At 39.6% G+C, this 19,374-nt stretch overlaps 1 protein-coding gene and 2 long non-coding RNA genes across 3 annotated transcripts; all 3 read left to right on the forward strand.

The window, feature by feature from the left end:
• Positions 1–880: 880 nt before the first annotated feature.
• LOC121052179 lies at positions 881–1,638 on the forward strand. Its single transcript, XR_005808265.1, has 4 exons — positions 881–1,011; positions 1,165–1,208; positions 1,332–1,446; positions 1,590–1,638. It is a non-coding gene; the product is annotated as an uncharacterized LOC121052179 (long non-coding RNA).
• Positions 1,639–11,245: 9,607 nt separating this feature from the next.
• On the forward strand, positions 11,246–12,291 carry LOC112193747. The gene has a single exon (XM_024333975.2). The coding sequence runs from the start codon at positions 11,603–11,605 to the stop codon at positions 12,176–12,178; it is 576 nt and encodes a 191-aa protein (XP_024189743.1). The 5' UTR covers positions 11,246–11,602; the 3' UTR covers positions 12,179–12,291.
• Positions 12,292–17,320: 5,029 nt separating this feature from the next.
• On the forward strand, positions 17,321–19,374 carry LOC112191446. Its single transcript, XR_002932949.2, has 4 exons — positions 17,321–17,560; positions 17,649–17,837; positions 18,479–18,558; positions 19,107–19,374. It is a non-coding gene; the product is annotated as an uncharacterized LOC112191446 (long non-coding RNA).

Here is a 19,374-nt window from a genome sequence, read left to right on the forward strand (position 1 = left end):
CACAACAGTATTGTTGTATATGTTGTATGAGAGTAAGTTGCAAAATAACATACAACGCATTTTTTTGTTTCCGTTGTGCAAGTTTGGAAGAAAATCACATGTACCCCAAAATGTGAGTGAGTAGCCCCAAAAAGGCCAATATTTGAGTGAAATGCTGGTACACGATTTAAGCTCCTACAACGGAATGACTTATTTGTGTTGTCTGAATGAGAAATGTATGTCCCTAACGTCAAAATTGTTACTTTAATTGCACATAGGCGGAAATTTTCCCTCCTTGCTCCCTTAACTCAAATTTAACATGTACATGATGATTAGACAACTTAACTTCATACATGCGTTGTATGAATTAAGTCATAAAAAAAAGCGGAAAACACTAAGTTGAAAATTTTCACACACGCGGGCACTTAATTAAGTCAGATTTCCCACTTTTATCTCGTTCACTTCATCTTCAAAAATACATAGCAAACTAGCTCTTCCCCGAAACCCTATACCTTTCCTCCTTCCTCTCCCGCTCTCTTTCCACGGTCACCACCGCCTCCTTCTCTTCCGAGCAGAAAGTCGGTCACCTAGGCGGTGCTGGGCGTCTCAGTCTTTTATTTTGATTTTTATAACTCTTGTCTCTTGAAACTTAAACCCAATCTACCCAAATCGAAGATGAGTTCTTTTGGTTTTCTGGGTTAAACCAAATCGAAGATGGGTTCTGGGTTAAACCAAATCGAAGATGGGTTCTGGGTTAAACCAAAACGTGAAGGCCGGCTCTCTCTCTCTCTCTGCGGACTCCGGCACAGCCGCACGACCTCTGTCCTTGACTTACTCTCTCTGTCTCTCATGAATTTTTGGGTTGAATTGAATTTCTGGGTTCCCTGTTTTCAATCGATCTGTTCTGGGTTTACAATCGATCTGTGTCTCACTCTTTCATTAATTTCTTGGTTTTCAGTTGAAGTATCGGGCTCGTGGTCAACTGATCTTGCTCTTGGAGACTTGGTTCGATTCAGAAATTTTCAAGCTCGGGTAAGTTGCTGCTTTACTCTTGATTAAATGAATGAATGTTCTAATTGCTCTTGCTGCCTTGCTGTTGGTTCGATTTCATTATGTCAGTTCCAATTGGTTTGGATGCTGAGTCCTAGTTATTTCGCTTATCAAGTTGTGCTTGGATCTTTGCAGATACAAGAGTATGTTGAAGCTGCAAGCTTCTGTCAATTCTGGAGGTAAGGAACAGAAAATTAATGTTGAGATTTATGAATAATTTTCAGATGGGTTTGTTTTGATTTTTGTTGTGTTCTTGATTTTATTTGGTCATTTTGTTTCCTGGTGGGTTTTTGGGAGAGAAGGGGCTTTTGAATGCCAGGTTTTGCAGCTTTAACAGCTTTAAGATGAGAGCAACCCAGATGTGTCTCTGTTCTTCGATGATTCTGAGAAGCTTCTCAATTATATCACCAGAGCTCTGTGAGGCCCCAAGATTTTTCTTTTTCAATCTTTCTTTATATCTTTTGGATTGGGTTGCTTTGTTTTGTGCTAATGCTTTGCTTTTGGATACTTCGATTTTGTTGTTCATGAGGTTTTCCCTTTTTTGTTTTCATTGCACAAAGTTCAACCAAGTGTAGACTTCAGAAAAATTGGTGGCCATGTTCACCAGTTCAAAGTTAGCAGCTCCAGGTACATATATAATTCCCTTTTTTTTTTCTTGTAAATAGAAAATTACATAAAGTAATGTCAATTACTCAGTCTCTCTCTCTCTCTCTCTCTCTCTCTCTAAATGTAGATATACATAGAATGTGTACTTATGGTTTTATGTGTACTCTGGGTCTTCACTCTTCAATCGATTTATGGCTTCCTCTTAATTTCTGCTTCTGGGTATTCAATTTTCAGTCTTCAAGTCTGGGTTTGACTTAGGGTTTAGGGGAAGCAGCTTCGATTTCAGTTTTCGACTCGATTTCGGAAACTTCAAGCTTGGTAAGTTGCTGCCATCTTTCTTGCTTCGATTTCTGGGTTCGAATTGCATCTGTTACTTTTGCTATACGCTATACATACGACTGATATGAGATGAAAATTGGATATGTGATCTGTTTTGTCCTTCTGGATTTCTGGGTTCGAATTGCATCTGTCCCTTTTTGCCTTTCTGTTTTGACTTTTGACTTGAAAATGTGGATATATGTGGGTTCGAATTTCTGGTTTTATGACTGATATATGTGGATGCTTACTGGACATTCTGATTAAATGATTTTCTCTTTTCATAGTTGCGTATTTGCTGGGTCTTCCTATTCTGGGTTATTCTCTAGATATTGGGAAAGAGCATGTAAATCTCATTGATCAATGGCTGGAAAAGCTGATATACAGTGGGTAGCTTGATGCAAAGGAACTAGACATGTACTTATATCATAGTTACAGCTACTACAATTTAGCATTTGCTTCAGTAGTTTCACTTCTTTGTGTTTGTCTGAGATTGCTTTTATACAAAATTTTTAAATAAGAGTAATGTGTTTCTTCTGAAACTGTAACAAATGCAGTCTTTACAATAGTGCATCTTTTCTCTGTACCCCCATTAGTCTGAATCAGTGTTTCCATAATCTGATTTGGTAGAGGAGAAAAATCAGTCTATTGTATCATGTTCATTTGTGTTCCAATCCTTTTTTTGCTTGTACATAGTGCACTCCATTGAGGCATTATAAACTATACATTTGAATTCATGACTGGTGGGGACAAATTGAACTAATATACCCTTTTAATTAGGTTGGCTGTGGTAGCAATGGCTGGACTCGCAGCAGAAGGTCTGAAGTATGACAAAGTGATTGGTCAATCTGCTGATCTCTTCACTCTTCAGGTTTATAGTCACCGTTTTCCTAGTGTTCATTCTTGTCTAGATATTATTTAATCTCAATCTGAGAGACTTAATTTTATATCCCAGAGATTTATCAACAGAAGCAAGCCACAGCTTAGCAAAGATCAGCAACAAAATCTTACTAGATGGGCTGTAAGTGACTAAGTTCCTCTTTTTACAACCTGCATGCTCTACTGAGTTATAAGTTTCTCGACAAGATTAGTATTTCTTGACAACCTGCATGACAGTCGAAAATATTAGTATTTCTCTCTGTCTTGATTGAAATGGAAAATGAGGAAGTGAGGAACTAATTTGCCGTTTTCTGCAATAATATGTGAAAGTGGGGAAGAGGCTAGAATGATCTTTTGAGGTTGGGATTGGGATATGTTTTTCTAGGGTCATAGATTAGAGGTCATTACTAGTTAATGTGCAATTTATTAAACATCTAATGTCTCCTTCGACAGATAAAATAGGAACATAAAAGGGTTATGTCAATAAATATATACATGAACATGTAGGAAAACTTTTCAGATAATTGGCAACTTGAACCAAAACTTTAAGGACTGTTTTTCATTTTTTGGTAATTATACTGCAAGGAGTTTAGAGAGACATGAGGTTTCAAGAAGCCCTAGATAGTTGGAATGGGTTGCTTCCATTTTCTACAAGAAATCCCACAAATGACACTGAAAGTTTTGCTCTCTGTTTGGTATAACCAGCGCATCACATGACATGTAATGAGTTGAACCAATGTAATATCTGATGACATGTATTTGTAGCAAATCTTTTCACTATTTTGAAACATTATAATACCTTTTATATTTTTATTAATATAATTATATGTTATAAAATTAAAATAAAAAAAAACAGCCTAGTCCCCGACTAGGCTCCCGCCTAGGCCCCTAGGCGCTAGTCCCCAGGCTTCCGCCCGACTAGCGCCTAGCGTTTTTTAGAACCTTGTCCCTCTCTAACAATTACTTCATTACATTTCAAATTCAGAGTAGTAGGTTACTAGGTTTTGACAGTTTTGGTTAAACTATTTAAATCCTATATGCATCACAAATTTACAAGGGTAGAAAGGATCTGAAAACTTGCAACTGTGTGGTGTGTAGTTGTTTTCAGATATGCTATAGAAATCTGTGAAATAAGTGGCACATTTGGTCTTTCATTTGTGCTGTGGTGAATCAAATGTTGAAAATTATTTGTGCTGTGGTGAATCGATGTAGATGCAAGTCTTTTTCTTTTTTCTTTTTCTGCAACTTCTTGCGTGTAGCAACTCATGTGTAGTGTGGCTTTTGATGTGGGAATATTGCATGCTACCTCTAGAAATAAGTTGTTATTTTTTGTTTGTGGTTGTAGATTATTCAATTGTAGAGAAGTTAATTTATTCTCTCAAGTCAATTTTTTAAAGGTTTCCTTCCCTTGGCTTGTTAACTGACATTACATCAGTGGTGGCAGAAGTAGAAGAAAGAAGAGAGGAGCAGCAGGAGCAGGCATATTACATCAGTGGTGGCAGAAGTAGAAGAAAGAAAAGAAGGGCAGCAAGAGCAAGCATTAGTAGTGGGTGAAGTGGGCAAGCAATCATAAATAGTCCAATGATCACTGTATCCATTTCTAGCACACTTATGTTTTTGTCTCTGATGCAATGTAAGACAATAAATTGTCACTGATTCATGACTTTGTGGAACAATGACTAATACGAATGTATATATCTTGGTGGATCCAATGTATTTTGAAGTTTAAAGTATGGGTTAAAGTACTGCTAGTTCATTTGATGGTTTGCATCAAATTTTATTTCCATTTGATCACTATTGTTTATTAGGTAAATGGATGTTTAAATGATCATACAACAGATTTCTCATACATCAGACAATGGTTTTTTGAAAAAATAAAGTCTTCTAATTAACTCTCACACAACAGAAAACACTAGAGCTCCGTTGTCTGAAAAGCTTAACAAACAACGGACTTAAACAAGTTCTGTTGTCTGAAGACAGCACCGCAGCTGCTGTGCAGCTGCGCATAGCATCTGCCGAGCCATCTGTCGAGTATCACACAACACGTTTAACACATACACGTTGTCTGTGTGTTTCTCAGACAACTGTGTTCCACCGTTGTCTGAATTTTCATCAGACAGCGGCTCGGTCTACAACGGTGGCTCTCCATATCCCACAACGGTTTCCATCTGTCGTCTGATAATGTTTTTGGCATAGTGTTAGTTGAGCAGGCATTGTGTAATTTGGGAATCTTTCGATCTTCCAAGCTTAACCGAATGTGGTCATATGATTTTATATCAATGAATTCAGTTCGTTACCCTAAAAAAAAAAACAAACAGCAATACCAAATGTAGCGATAGTCGATCTTCAAAAGAACGTTCATATAGAACTTTAGTCTATGATTTTTAGACCCCAGATTTCTTCAACACCCACATAACATATATAATTTCCATTCTGATCAATGGTTTGGAAATAGATAAAGAGAGAATCTGTAATACTTTCAATTCCCACCCGACCGTATAGCTTGTCCTTGAGTAGGGGTAACCGAGCTAAAGAGACGATTCTTGAATCTTGATCTTGAAGGCCAATGTAGTGGGCTCATCTAATAACCAACCCTGTCCATTCAAATCTAGATTATTGATATAAATATAGTCTTCCATGAACCTTTCTTTAAGAGTAAAGACAGCAATTTTGTTCGCAACAGAACTAGTACATTTATAGTGGATCCCCAGTATGACTTTGTCATCTTCTATGGTGGAATCATAACAGAAACTGTAAAATCTTGGAGTCCCTGTATATTGGAAGAGTGTCTTAGTAATTTGTTGGTTTCTCTAGTATAAGGGTTTAATAAGACAACAAGAGCTGGCTCAGGCCTCTTCGCTAAAAATGTAGACAAATCAAGCCATCGCCAGAATCCACGATTGTCATTCTTCGAAAGTACTCTCTATGTTGGTATGGTTACTGTGCCTAGAGTAGGAACATGTCTCTTCATCCTTGATTACAAATATAGTGGACCATTGAAGTTGTTGTTCTTGGTTGCTGCCACTGCGTGGTTGAGGTGCTTCCTAACAGAGAGGACTCATGGATTAAAGCACACCATGACTTGCATACTAAGCACACCAGGACTTGCATACTAAGCATTTAGATGGTAGCCTTGACAATATCTCAATACTATTTGGCACGTTTACTTACTTGGAATGGAAAATAATCATGAATCAGAAACAACTGGAATGGAAGAAGAAATGAATAAGTATTGATTTCGGATGAGTTGATTCCTAAATCCATCTTCCTCATTCGTAATCAAATTCCTGAGTATTCAAGAATCGATTCTTTATAAGGAGATGAGACCTACACCAATTCTGATTCATTCATGTGTTAGTAAATGCATGAATACTTTTATCTGGAATCATTCCGATTCCATTATGTGTTAGTAAATGCATGAATATTTTTACCCCGTGATCATTCCCTTCCATTCTAAGTAAGTAAATATGTCATAATGTAGTCGCCACCGCCACCTAAGGGAACCAATTGTTGCTCTCAGTGGAGTAACTAGAAATTTCATTTAGGAGGGTAAAAAGATAAATAGCTATTACATTGAAGAAAAAAATTCATTTGATAACATAATTGCTCATGTAAAATCTTTAAATAGTTGACTTATATTTACCTATATAATTTATTTTATTAGATTGACCTATTTTTTTGAAGAATGGCTGTACGGCTGCCCTTAGGCCTTAATTAATGAAACTGATGAATACACAAGGGGGGACATAGTGCCTAAACCCCTTATTACAATGTACCTCAAGAGGACCTCTCGAATAATAACAGGTGTCTCTACAACTACAATGTATTCATACATGCACCAAATAGCAAAAAGTGTCATACCGACTACTCTATTTGCTTTACAATAACAATGGCATATCGGAAAGTTAAAGCAATACCGTAAAACCAATAAAGTAGTTTTCCCAACATGCTGACGACAGAAATAAAACGGACGACACATCATTTCATCATGCCACCAGGAGGTTGCAACCAATGCATGATCCGCCGCCTCGCTAGGGCAGACAAGGCATACTGAGTATGCAGACCTGGAAAAAGCCCACATGTCCTTACCAAGAGGTGGTAAGAATTTATTGTACATAAGATACACCTAAACTTTAAATAAACTAGTAAAAATAAGAAAACTAAATACCCAGCCCACTAGCAAAGGCCCATCAATGCAACATAGGCCCACGATCCAATCAACCCAACACCGTCCACGACATGCTTGTGGACGTGTAACACCACCACCGTCGAACAACTTTGTCGGCGAACCACGGCCGGCACCAGTGGCTGGACCAAGACGTAGTTGAATCCTTCCACCGCCGAATCACATCTATTTCGAGGCAAGCCCATCAAAGCATCCTATTGCAGAATTGGATTTGGATTCCACATCGTCTCTGTCGCCCCTAGATTCTAGCTGAACCACACCGACTTTGTTGCCCCTAGATTCTAGACAGAATTGGATTGCAGCCCAGAACGCCGTCGACCTCCCCTAGGTCTCCACGATGGCGGTTATAGATTGTCCATTAGAATACCACAAATCCTCCATGGTTCCTCCCCGCTCTAGCCTGGACACTGCCTCGGTCCTTCACTGGTGGACTGAGATTCTATACGTACCCGTCTGACGATGAAGTCCAGAAGATCGACGTGTCGCCGGACGGAACATGGGAACACAACTGTTCTTCGCTTCTTCGAAACTGTTTTTCCTCTTCTCCGAATAACACGGAGTACGAACTTGCAAAATATTGAATATGTTATTAGATTGATCTATTAGAGAATATCAATTATGATTACCTCTGTATTAACAGAAATTGAAAAAAGAATACATCAAACATTAAAATCGGAAAGTAAAGAGGTAAGATTATGCATTTAATTGGATCAAAGGTAAAGCCGAAAAACCATTATTTTCATTTGTTAGTACTTGTTGAGAATATATACATCCCACAAGGGAAAAATATGACCTTACTAGTGGGTTTATAAGGGTTTGGGCCACTCCATCCATTGTCAATTGGTTTTGGATATGAACCCCAGATTACTTTATCATGGTATTAGACCTAGGTTACCCATGTGTGCATGCTTCACGGCCACATGGGCTCGACGTCACCCAAAAGTTATTCACGTGTATGGCTTGAAAATTCACCACAGTGTGGGGGCGTGTTGATAATATATACATCCCACATGGAAAAAATTGAACCTTGCTAGTGGTTTATAAGGGTTTGAGCTACTCCATCCATTGCCAATTAGTTTTGGATGTGAACCCCAGATTACTTTATCAGGACTTAGGAGGTCATTATGGTATTATATTATTTATTTATATAGAAAGTTCTATTAATCAACAATTAAAATTAAAATATGAGAAGGGTCAGCTGACCGTTCTCACCCCCTCTCCCTACGCCGATGGCTGCTCCTGTTCCTAGAGCCGCCATGTTAAGTTTTTCCACTTATATTGGAAAACATCCAAAATCCCATGAAACCTTAATAACCTGTGCTTTACTTTTATGGGAGGAAGAGAGAGTCGAATTTGGGATCTCTACCAACATTAGTTGATCTAAAGATATCCTACAAAAATACAAAACATAAGAGCTTACGCTCCCCCAAACCCTAAAGTCAGCAAGCTTGGCTTCAACCACCATGAGAGCGGCCATAGCTGCTGCCCCATTCTCCTTGATCAGTCCAAGCGATCTTGGATGCCATTGATTGTGGCACGTTGAAGGACGGCTCGTCGTTCCTCCATCATTGAATTTGTTTGTCGTTTCTTGGTGGAAATAAACCTTCGATCTACTTCGATAGATTTGATTTCCTTTTGCCGGTTTCTAGAGGTTCTTATTACTGGATTGTGGAATCGATCCACGTTAGGTTTCATTATGTGACGAGTGTAGTGGGATCCTGGATTATGGTCTCCCTGTTTGTTGGGTTGAGGCTTGGGCTTAGGCCCTTTTTTTTGGGCCCTGCCTGGGTTGTCTTTTTTATTTATGTTTTAGCTTTATTTACTTTAGTTGTTCAGTTTTGTCTCGCCTTTGGCTTGTAATAAGTCCTTGCATATGTCTTGTAGGGCTAGTTGGGCTAAATACATGTCTTATCTGGCTTAGTGAGGTGACAATCCATGATCAAATGTTCACAACCTCCTAGTGACATGATGAAACTAAGTGTTTTCAGATCTCCTCTTTGACGACAACATAGTAGGAAAACTGTTCATAGGTAATTATGCTTCGTTATAATCGAGTTATCTTTCCGGTATGTCACTGCTATGTTAAAGCAAATGGAGTAACCAGTAGATCTCTAGAGCCTTCTTTGCTAATTGGTGGAGATTTGAATACATGTATTTTGTTGAGACTCTTGATATCATTTCGGGATGTTTTCTAGATGTTTATTATGATGAGGGGTTTAGGCTCAATGTCCCTCAATTGTATTCAATAGTTTCATTAACCAAGACTTGAGGGCAAATGTACTAGCCCTTTATTAAAAGGGTTTTTGTCCATTTACCCCATTTTTAGAGATTTTTTTCTCATTTACCCCATTAAGTTTTTTTAATTCTCTTTTACCCAAAACACTCTAAGGAGGTCTTCCCTAATACCCCATTAAGATTTTTGTTTTTGTTTTTGTTTTTTAATTCTTTTTAATACCATTTTACCCTCACCCCTTTGAAACTTAGAGAGAGAGAGAGAGAGAGAAAATGGAAGAGAGAGAAACCATAGGAGACTTCGCCGGAGCCCCGTCACCGGTCGCCGGAGTCCAGTCACCGGCCGCAGAATTTAGGCGAATGTCCAGAATCCGGCCAACATTCGCTGAAATCTGGTCACCGGTTGCCGGAATCAGGCCAACTTTCGCTAGATTCCGGTCACCGGCCGCAGCCCACCAGAATTTGCTGAAAATCTCACCGGAAAGGTTTTTTTTTCCCCAATAGACATCTATTGCCCCTCAATAGACGTCTATTGCCCCGATACTCTATTGCCCCCCGATAGACGACTATTAGTCATGTATTGCTCCCTAATAGACGCCTATTGCCCCCTAATAGACGTTTATTGCCTCCCAATATAACTTTCGGTATTCGGAATGGGAACTAATCTTCCTAAAATTAGACAAATAAAACTTTGATTAAAGAAAAAAGTGAAGAGATTATATCAATTCAAAACGTTTATTGCCCTCCAATAGACGTCTATTGCCCCCGATAAATATTCAATTTTTTTTGTTTCTTTCCTTCTGCCCTATTAACATGATAGATCCTACTCACTGATACATATTTCCAAAAGCAAAACTTAATAAACAACCTCCATAATAAATCACCAGACCGTGATTGATCTATCTTATTCAATCCATGTTATATTGCTATAAATAAAGCAGTCCTAAAGCCAGAGATATTAAGAAGGAAAAAAAAAAAAGGCGTGCAATTTTGCAACCACAAGTTTGCACATCTATTGCCAAAAAAAAAGTTTGCACATCGTTCTGGAAGTGTTAAGCTGAGGTTGAAATTGAATTGAAGAGAGTAATGGGCCCCAAAATGCTGAAACCCACGCCAAGTCAAAAAAGAGGAAATGTATGCTACCTGAAAGGTCAAAGAGAGAGAGATAGTTTCCTCTCCGTCTCATGGAGAATGACATGTATGCTACCTGAAAGATAAAAAAGGACAGTTTCCTCTCCGTCTCACGCAGAAACAGTATAGATAGGGGAAAGAGAGAGAGAGAGAGAGAGAGAGAGAGAGAGAGCGCGGGCGCGCGCAGAGACAGCCCTCCCATCCCTTTAGAGTCTCCCAAGCTCGCCGGACCTTCCCGTAGCCGAGAAGGTGAACCGTGAAGGCGAGAACAATCATGTGCTGTCGGAGCCGCTCGATCTCGGTGGAGACGGAGTTGGAGAGCCAGGACAAGCTAATCGACGGCGGAGGAGAGATAGGAGAGTGAGAGAGAGCGCGCGGAGAGAGAAATCGGAATGAGAGAGAGAGATGAGAGAGTGGCAGTGACTACAGTTGATTAATTAGAACGAGGGAAAAATTGACTTTTTACACTTAAATGGGTGAGTGAGTAAGAATAAAAATTTGTTGCTCGGGTAAGTAGGATAATTTTAGTCAAATTTAATGTTTTGGGTCAAGAACCCATTAAAAAGTGATTGAATTTTATATTTAAAGGAAATTTTAAATTTATATAAAGCTAATTTTTACACACCAATATTTGCTGATGTATACCGATATTTCAATCTGAAACTTACAACTATGTGTGTCCTAGAAATTGTGTGAAGTACCAGCAAAGCTTTTAGGCTTTTTCGTCTTACTCATAAATATGTAGCACCAAATAGTGAAACACCAGAAAAGGGTGAGATGATAAATTAGCCCCACACCCAACCGCCCAATTTATTTCAAATTTAAATGCAAGTCCCAGTCACAGTCACAGTCATGCACCAGTCACCAGACTCCTTCGACCTCCACGCCATCACACCACACAAGGTTCTCCTCCTCCCTTGAAATCTTGGCCACATTTCTTCTTTCACCTACATTTCCTAGAAAAAACATCACTCTCCTTCCATCTTCTTCTGTAACCTTTTCATGCCTCTATCTACTCATGCCTCACCGGCAACCTGCTAGACCACTTACGCCAACCTCCTCAAATTCATCTTCCCCCTGTTCCCCACCCACATTTCCCGGTAATCCACCGGTCGGCAGTTTCCTAATTACCCATATATGATATATCCATCGAGTTCTAATAGAAGAGAATAGAAGCCCAAAAAGACTTTTTTCACAATAACTTCGCAGACTTGAAATATACACATGAATGGCGGTCTCAGCAAGCTTGGGACTGCACTCACTCTAGTGTTTGCAGTCTTTCTTCTTGTAGGTCTTGTAGGCCAGATCTTCTACATCCTCTGGCGCCGGAGGAAGCTCCATAACCGGAGCCTCCCATACGAGACCGATTCAGTTCTCCCAGTGGACTCGGCCTCATCACACTGTAGCGGGCTTTTCAGTTTCTTCCTGTGCTGGAAAAACCAATCTCGCATCGAACCTCAAGAAGCTCGTCACAACGTCCCACCTACAAATCGAAACGAATTACAGGAGCTGGAGGACATCATCAAGTGGCAGGCACTGTACGGATCGTCGAGGCTTTTGTTCACTATAGAGGAGGGAGAGAGAGAGGGCTTGGACTCCGAGACGACGTATTCTTCATGTGCAGAGAAAGAGGTAGTGAAGACGACGACAAAGGTGTACTTGGAAGAGTGTTATGGGGAACCAGATGTGGCGGTGACTATTGTGAATATAGAGATGGACGAGGCGTTTACGACGCCGTTGGAGACTCCTTGTGCTTCGCCGCCGTACTATACGCCGTCGCCTTCTCCTACTCGTGAATGAGTCTTGGACGTGTAGTAGTGTAAGCTTAGTGTTGATTGCGTTCACGGGTTTAGCACCCGGGTCGGATCTTGCCATTGTAACATAGAATGGAAAGAAGGATTTTTTTTTTTTTTGTCATTGATTTTTAACATTTTTCTTTTTCTTTTTCGGGGGCTGAGACATGTCATTAATTTTCGACTTTCATTTTAATTGATGTGTCTGTTACTATGTAGATCATTGATGGCTTAATGCTTTTCGTACAAAGAATGGTTGGGAAAGCAAAAGTGTGCATTTATAAAATGACTAGCCGTTGGCTTAAAGGCATTGCATGCTAATTAGCATCTTCCTCAATTATCACTAGCTAAATTATTATTCGAAATGTTAAATTTAGGATAAGTAAACCGTGAATGAGTCACGTTGGCCTAAATTCAGAACCTTGACATTTATAAAAACACTAGGTCACTAGCCGTTGGCTTAAAGGCGTTGCATGCTAAATTGCTAATTAGCATCTTCCTCTATTATCACTAGCTATATTATTTTTCGAAATGGTATATTTAGGATAAGTAAACAGTGAATGATTCACGTTGGCCTACATTCAAAACCTAAAGATTAAGTTTTAACTTAAATAATCTTACCAATGCAAATTGACGTAAAACAGAATGGCGTAAATTGAATATTAATTAATCATAGTTTAAGGGATTTATCTTCAATAAAAAATATGTTCGGTTGCACTTTAGTTCTTGACTTCTTGTAATATAAGTTTTATTAATCCACATATTTTGTAATCTATCTAATGCATGGCAAAAAAAAATAGGGGAAAAAGTTTTGCTCTATATTTTTCAAATATAATTTTTCTAAGGCAATAAGACAAATTTTTTTATTGATCAGTGCCTAATGAGACTGATAAAAAAAAATCATTACCAAAACAGTTCTACCTTTTAAAAAACCATTATGCACATCTAAAACAGTTCAACATTCATCCATGAAACATCAATAGGCATAGATGAACAGAACGCCCTTGGCGTTATGTTTCTTCATTAACAAAAGTGGGTGCATTTTTCAACATCAAAATGCCACCCCCTTCAATCATTTCCTCCATTGTCTTCACCCACAACTTGAGCCACTCCACTTCCCCCATCCATGGTAGGAAACCTAGTTTTCCTAAGTTTGGGGCCCTTGGTCTTGTACTAGTTCTTGTTTTCTTTGGGACGAACTCTCCTGTTAGGTGAGGAAGTGTGAATGACACCATTCACATTTGGAAGATCAAATCCGTCATCCTCAGTCAAAGGAGTAGAAATCGACATCACCACAATTTTGAACAAATCAATTCAGTGGGAAGGTCCTGTCTAACACCCAAAATGCTATGACCATTATAGTTGACTCCTCCGTCGCCGGATCCCCACCCTGGGATTGCCTGCAAATCAGAAAGAGAAAAGCCCAGCATCTTGATCAAGGAAGTCAATGCAGTTGAAGCTCCAATACTTGAACCCAAAACCAGGCTTGAAACCCTAGCAAGTGAGGGCAAAGTTAGTATTTCCAAGTTAGGGTTAATGTTATAGGAGCCCTAACCTACCCAGTAGCCCCAACCTAAATGTGCACCCCTCCTCTGCCCTTTTACCGACGCTAGAGATCTTCCGCCAGTGCTGCAACCATCTCGCCTAGCCTCTTATTAGACAACCCTGGTCCGAAACCAGTAGGAGCACACAAAGTTCTAGGGTTTAAAACCCTAGCCACAACAGTTGTTGCAGCTAGCCACCGCATATATCGGGTTTCGTCCTACTGCAGCTGCCCGTGCTTTCTCTGTCTGAGCTACCAGAAAACTATAGCAACCATCTATACCCTAAAAGTGCCATCCACAAATATGAGAGAGGCCATTCACTTTGTCATATTGCAGATCAACCTCCACCAACACCCTCGCCGTGAACCCGAACATCCAAGTGGACCACAGTTGTTTGCGCACATTTAGAACTACCCTGAATTATTGCTCAGGAAGAGATCGCTGCAAGGAGAGGGAATCCGCCCTCAGGTAATGTCCCATGGAAGATCTGATAAGGATAAGATACTCCTCAGTTAGCAAACGTGGCAACAGCCGCAGGAGGATCACCTATGTCTCCAATGAATGCAATGCGACCTCTTCTACATCGCTCAACCCATCGTACTTTGCCAACAGAAGCATACGACCATTGTAGAACCATGGGCCTCTATGCAGAATTTTGTTACACTTCTCCTTGTGCCACAAAACGAAGAAGAAAGCGCCCGTCTATTAGATCTGAGATGGAGAGTCGATCTCCCAAGCCCCAGATTGCCAACAAATTACTCGGGAATCCCTTTTCATCCTCTATTTTCTGTTGAAACCAACCTCCCAAGCAAATAGGAAAAATCCCCTGCGATGGCCGCCATCCTCATATCACTGATGTGGTGACCCGGGAGAGGGGTCCCAGAGTGCCGTGACCCCGAGCCAATGAGAAACCGACATGTCACGAATGACATCCCGATAACTCATCAAACCCAAAATCACAAGACCTTTTGGGTTTAGGTTGTTGGTTTAGAAAATATTTTCTTGGACGAATCATTCTAGCAACCGAACAACAGATTTTCAAAGCGAAATTTAAAGTGGGCTAAAGGATTTGGGCTTACAATCGGGGCCCAATTTGGAAAATAAACCACTAAGTAACAACCAGTATGAGAGACGTGCCCCAGGATTACGGGCCTCTCGAAGTTTTGTAAATAAACGAGTAGAAAAAAAAAAATAAACAAATCAGTAAGGAAGTAAATAAATATGGGACTTCAAAATCCAATAAAGGACCATGACCTTAATTTAGTAAAATCAAAGAGAAATACGCCAAGTCGGGTCATGTGCCTCCCCTGTACGCTCTCCGACCACGTGCTCAAACTTGCACACTATTGTAGGGGTGAACTTTCGTCCTCGCATGCCCAGTAGGGGCCGACCTAACCATGCTAGGTTTGAAAAATAATAAACTTGAAAATATTTACTACATAATATTGTGCACGTTTATTGAAAATACTTTAAAAGATGTAACCACAAACATTTGTTCTCTTTTATAAAACATATGCAGCATGCTTCACACAACTTGGAGCTCCGAGATACTTACCTGCTAGATAAACTAAAATAAATCGGTGACAGACACGGTTCGTCATCCTTCGAGAACCGGCCAACTATTCTGTAGTATTTGTGACTACAAGTAGCGAAAGTGTCCATTTCCTGGCCTTGAGTCTCCTATGACTGATTCACTGTCGGTACTAACCCTTCCTCGACAAACATAGGAGCACAGCCCCATCCGGAGGTTCACGATTATCGACACCGTGGGATCCCTAGGAATCTACGCGTCTAGGTCCCATTCACTTTCAGGTCAAAAGTAAAAAAATACAATGGGTACAGTATCTCAGCATGCAAGTCTAGCCTCGGTTTTCGCAATAAGCAATTATCAGTTATGAAAACATAGGTATCATGAGGCATCGACTAATGAACAACCAAAAACGCACTCGTAGGCAACATACTATCTTAGTATAACATTCCATATATATCGAAAAGCCTCTAACAAGGAAGGGACAGCTCACCCTACCTGGATATGGAGTGCTCGCCCAAACTGAGCTTCGTTTCTGACTTTCGATACTTCGTCCAATTCCATGTGCACACGCTCGAGTCCTTTAACAAAAACTATTTCCGATAAGAAATAAACTCATAATTTCAAATTGTTCAATTCCTTTATAAATTACCAATTTATCTCTAACCAATAATTATTGGTAACCATTCCCGAACAATTCACTTAACGTAATAAGCGCATTCGGGATATGGTGATCGTACTTCTTTCCTTAGTGTAATTCGGGTCAACTAAGTTGACATTTTTTACTTAGTCTTTAAACCTTAAGCAAGTAAATAATAATTACCATTCCCGAATGATTTTACCTTCAAACTCTTTTCGGGATATGGTGATTATACTTATTTTCTTAATGTATTCCAAGTCAACCGGTTTGACCCTTTTTACTTAATTATTAAATACTAGCAAATTAATAGTAATTACCATTCCCAAATGATCACATTCTTACGATAACTTTGGGATATGGCGATACTAGAATACTCTGATTTTTAACCTTATTTCATGAACGTTAATCAAATATCCTAATTTAGCTCAAACAAATAAAATCCACCATTTTCATTACCCATTTCCACTCAACATTGATAGTTACTCATACTCAACATTTTCTTTCACAACAACGATTTAACTTGCAATTTACAACTTCTTTAAAGAGCTCACTGATTTAGTCATTCACCTTATAACAATGACATTTCCAACATAACCGATCACTCAAATATCACAACCAAATTTATATCACGCATACTCAATAAAACTATAACTTTGATCAGTACAAACAGTACACGGCCAGACAGATTCCAAAATACACAGTCCCTTACCATTCTTCTTTTCCCCAACCAAAGGCTAAGTCTAGTTGCTACAGTCCACCACTATCAACCCATTCAGACCTTTAGCAAAAAAACAATACTATCAATATTCAACACCCAACCAATTTCATATCCAGAATAGAGTTCGAGGTGCTTACTCTTTTCTTGACATCAATCGAATTGACCCAACAGTTTCTCTCTTCTCCAAAACTTTCCAAAATGTAGAAATCCACCAAATCCTCACATAATCCAAATATACGACAGAATTATGATCTTTAATCCAATTATGCCTTAACCAAGATGAACTTGACGAAAATCCATCTTACCAGACGAAAGGGAATGACCTGGTGGCGCTCACTGTGAGCCCCGGAAATATTTGAGGTAGTAGAGTGTAATTATTTGAGATTGAATTTATAATCTCGGTAATAAGCAAGATGTGTGGGATTATTTTTCAAAATTTTTCACAAGATTACATCTTCAATTTAAGAGTCTGATATTAAAGTACGTGATGTCACGAGTCCGTGGGTATTTTCGGGGAATTTTTCGGACACCCGAACTATTTATTATGAATTTCCGAAGTTTGGAAATTATGGAAATTCATTTTAAGAAAAAAGAAAATCCACGGTGCAATCTGAGGCGTCCAAAATTCCAACCACTTCATCGTAGCCATTGAAATTCAATTAAGGGAGCCTATAAATAAAGCTGGATCAGATCAAATGGCCCAGATTGATCAAGAGGTCTCTGGGCTCTTCGACCCGGATTCTCGACCCACTAACCTGCAAAGGAGATCCGACGGAATCTCCTCGTCCGGCCACCTCACGACGGCGCACCGGCACCTATTGCTTCCTCTCCCGGTAGCCGAAGTCTTTCTGGGGTCAGATCGTTCAGCCGGCAGCTCTGGGAAGAGAGTCGACGCCGTGAAGCTCTGAGTTATCCGGCGATTCTTCGGCTGTTTCCGGCAACGGAATGATCTGCATGAGGTAAGGATATCGATCCTCTCGTCGTACTCTACGTGTTAGTGTACTTGGTTTTGACATTAATCGAGTTTTGATTGTTCTCGGCCTTCAGTGTTCACGACAACACTCCTAGCGTTTCTGGGTTGATCTCCGACGTCTATGGGCATGGATTAATGTCTCCTAGAGCTCGATTCATTAGGAACCTTGAATTGACGAGAAATTTCCCTGTGGTTCGAAAGAAGGGAGTGACTAACTCGGGAGCTCGATGCTCAATCTACAAATCGTATTGAACCTGTCAAAGGTAAACTTGAAATTCTGGACAGAATTGCTCTTTGGTTTGGGTGGATTTAGAATTGAATGGGATACATGAGTTGAATGTGAATTTGGTTGCTGAACAATCTGTAGCAGCTAGAATGAAGAGTTTAGAATTGAGTTGATGCTTATGGTTTTCGATTAAGAATGATTTTGGACTTGTGGTATTATCTGGAATTGGTTTATGAACTGTGATCATTTTCTGTAAGTTAGATCTTCTGTAAGTTTGGTTGATTGACTATGAAAATTTAAAATTGAAGGAAATGTGAGAAGCATGTAAATGTGGATACTGATATATACAAGGAATATTGACAGAGTTGTGAAACTTCGGTAATGAAGGATTGCTAAGACTATTGTTGATATTGGGTGCCTTTAGTAATTTGGGTGCACCTAGTATGAAAGTAAAATAATGTCATTAAAGACATGATCCGTTGTAGTTGATTGATATTCTAGTTCCAAGTAAAATATGCGATAATTTGGATAGTTATCGAACTTGTCACGATTTGGTCAATCATGGGTCAATGTTGGTCAACTCCTGGTCAAACTAGGAAAAGTGGGTCTAATGATTTATTAATCGTCGAAACTTTAGTATTAGTTCGAAGGATTATTAACAATCATTAATTATGTCAGAAATTAGGACTCCTGTTACCCGAGGAACGGAAGGTTGGTGAATTCCGGACAACGCAAAATGGTAAAGCTTCGAAATCCAGGTAGGGGACTCGTGACTCACTCGGTTAGTTGTTTTTTGTATTTTATTTATTGGTGATGCATGATGAGTTGAATGGCTTGGTTATGTTAAAATGCAATGCATATTAACCAAACTGTGAGAGAATGTGTGATGGCTTGAGAGAGAAGGGTGGCACGGACTTCCTTGGGTTCGATCCCCTTAACCTCCGGAGGGTTAGTCATGCCGGTCGTTTGGGTATTCCGATCGTAATAACAGACCCAGTACGTGTGTGTAATTAGGTAGTGGACGCTCTCGTTACACTTACCTGGTTTTAAATTATGATGTGAGGTAAGGTCGTGTAGTGGGTCTATGGGACCGGCCATCAGGTAATATATGGTATCGTATTTAATTGTGTATCATGCATCGGTTTTGAGTCAGAAAATATTCTAAAAGTTTGTCATTTCTTTCTTTAAACAAAATGGTTTTGAGTATGTTTTCATACTGGTGCACCATTAAAATTAAAAGTTTACAAATCTAGCCGGGTTGAAGCCCCTACTAAGCAGCGAGGACGAACTCTCACCCCTACAATAGTGTGGTTGCAGGTGCTGTGCACTGGTAACGGGATTGTAGCGGACGGAGCTGGGTGTGCAGGATTCAATAACTCTTCGTAACGAAAATCAAGTTCCGGATGTTACTCTCGATCTTTATTTCTTGATCCATGCTATTTCGGAACTTCTTGTTGAATTTTCATTGTGTTGTTAAGTGTATTATTCCTCGACTATTCGAAAATGACAAGTTCTAGACGAACAAAGTGATTTTGTAATTTCAAGATGTTTTCACCTCAAAAGTATTTCAAATC

This window comes from Rosa chinensis, chromosome 3 (genome assembly GCF_002994745.2).
Source record: "Rosa chinensis cultivar Old Blush chromosome 3, RchiOBHm-V2, whole genome shotgun sequence".
In the NCBI taxonomy this organism is placed as follows: Eukaryota; Viridiplantae; Streptophyta; class Magnoliopsida; order Rosales; family Rosaceae; genus Rosa; species Rosa chinensis.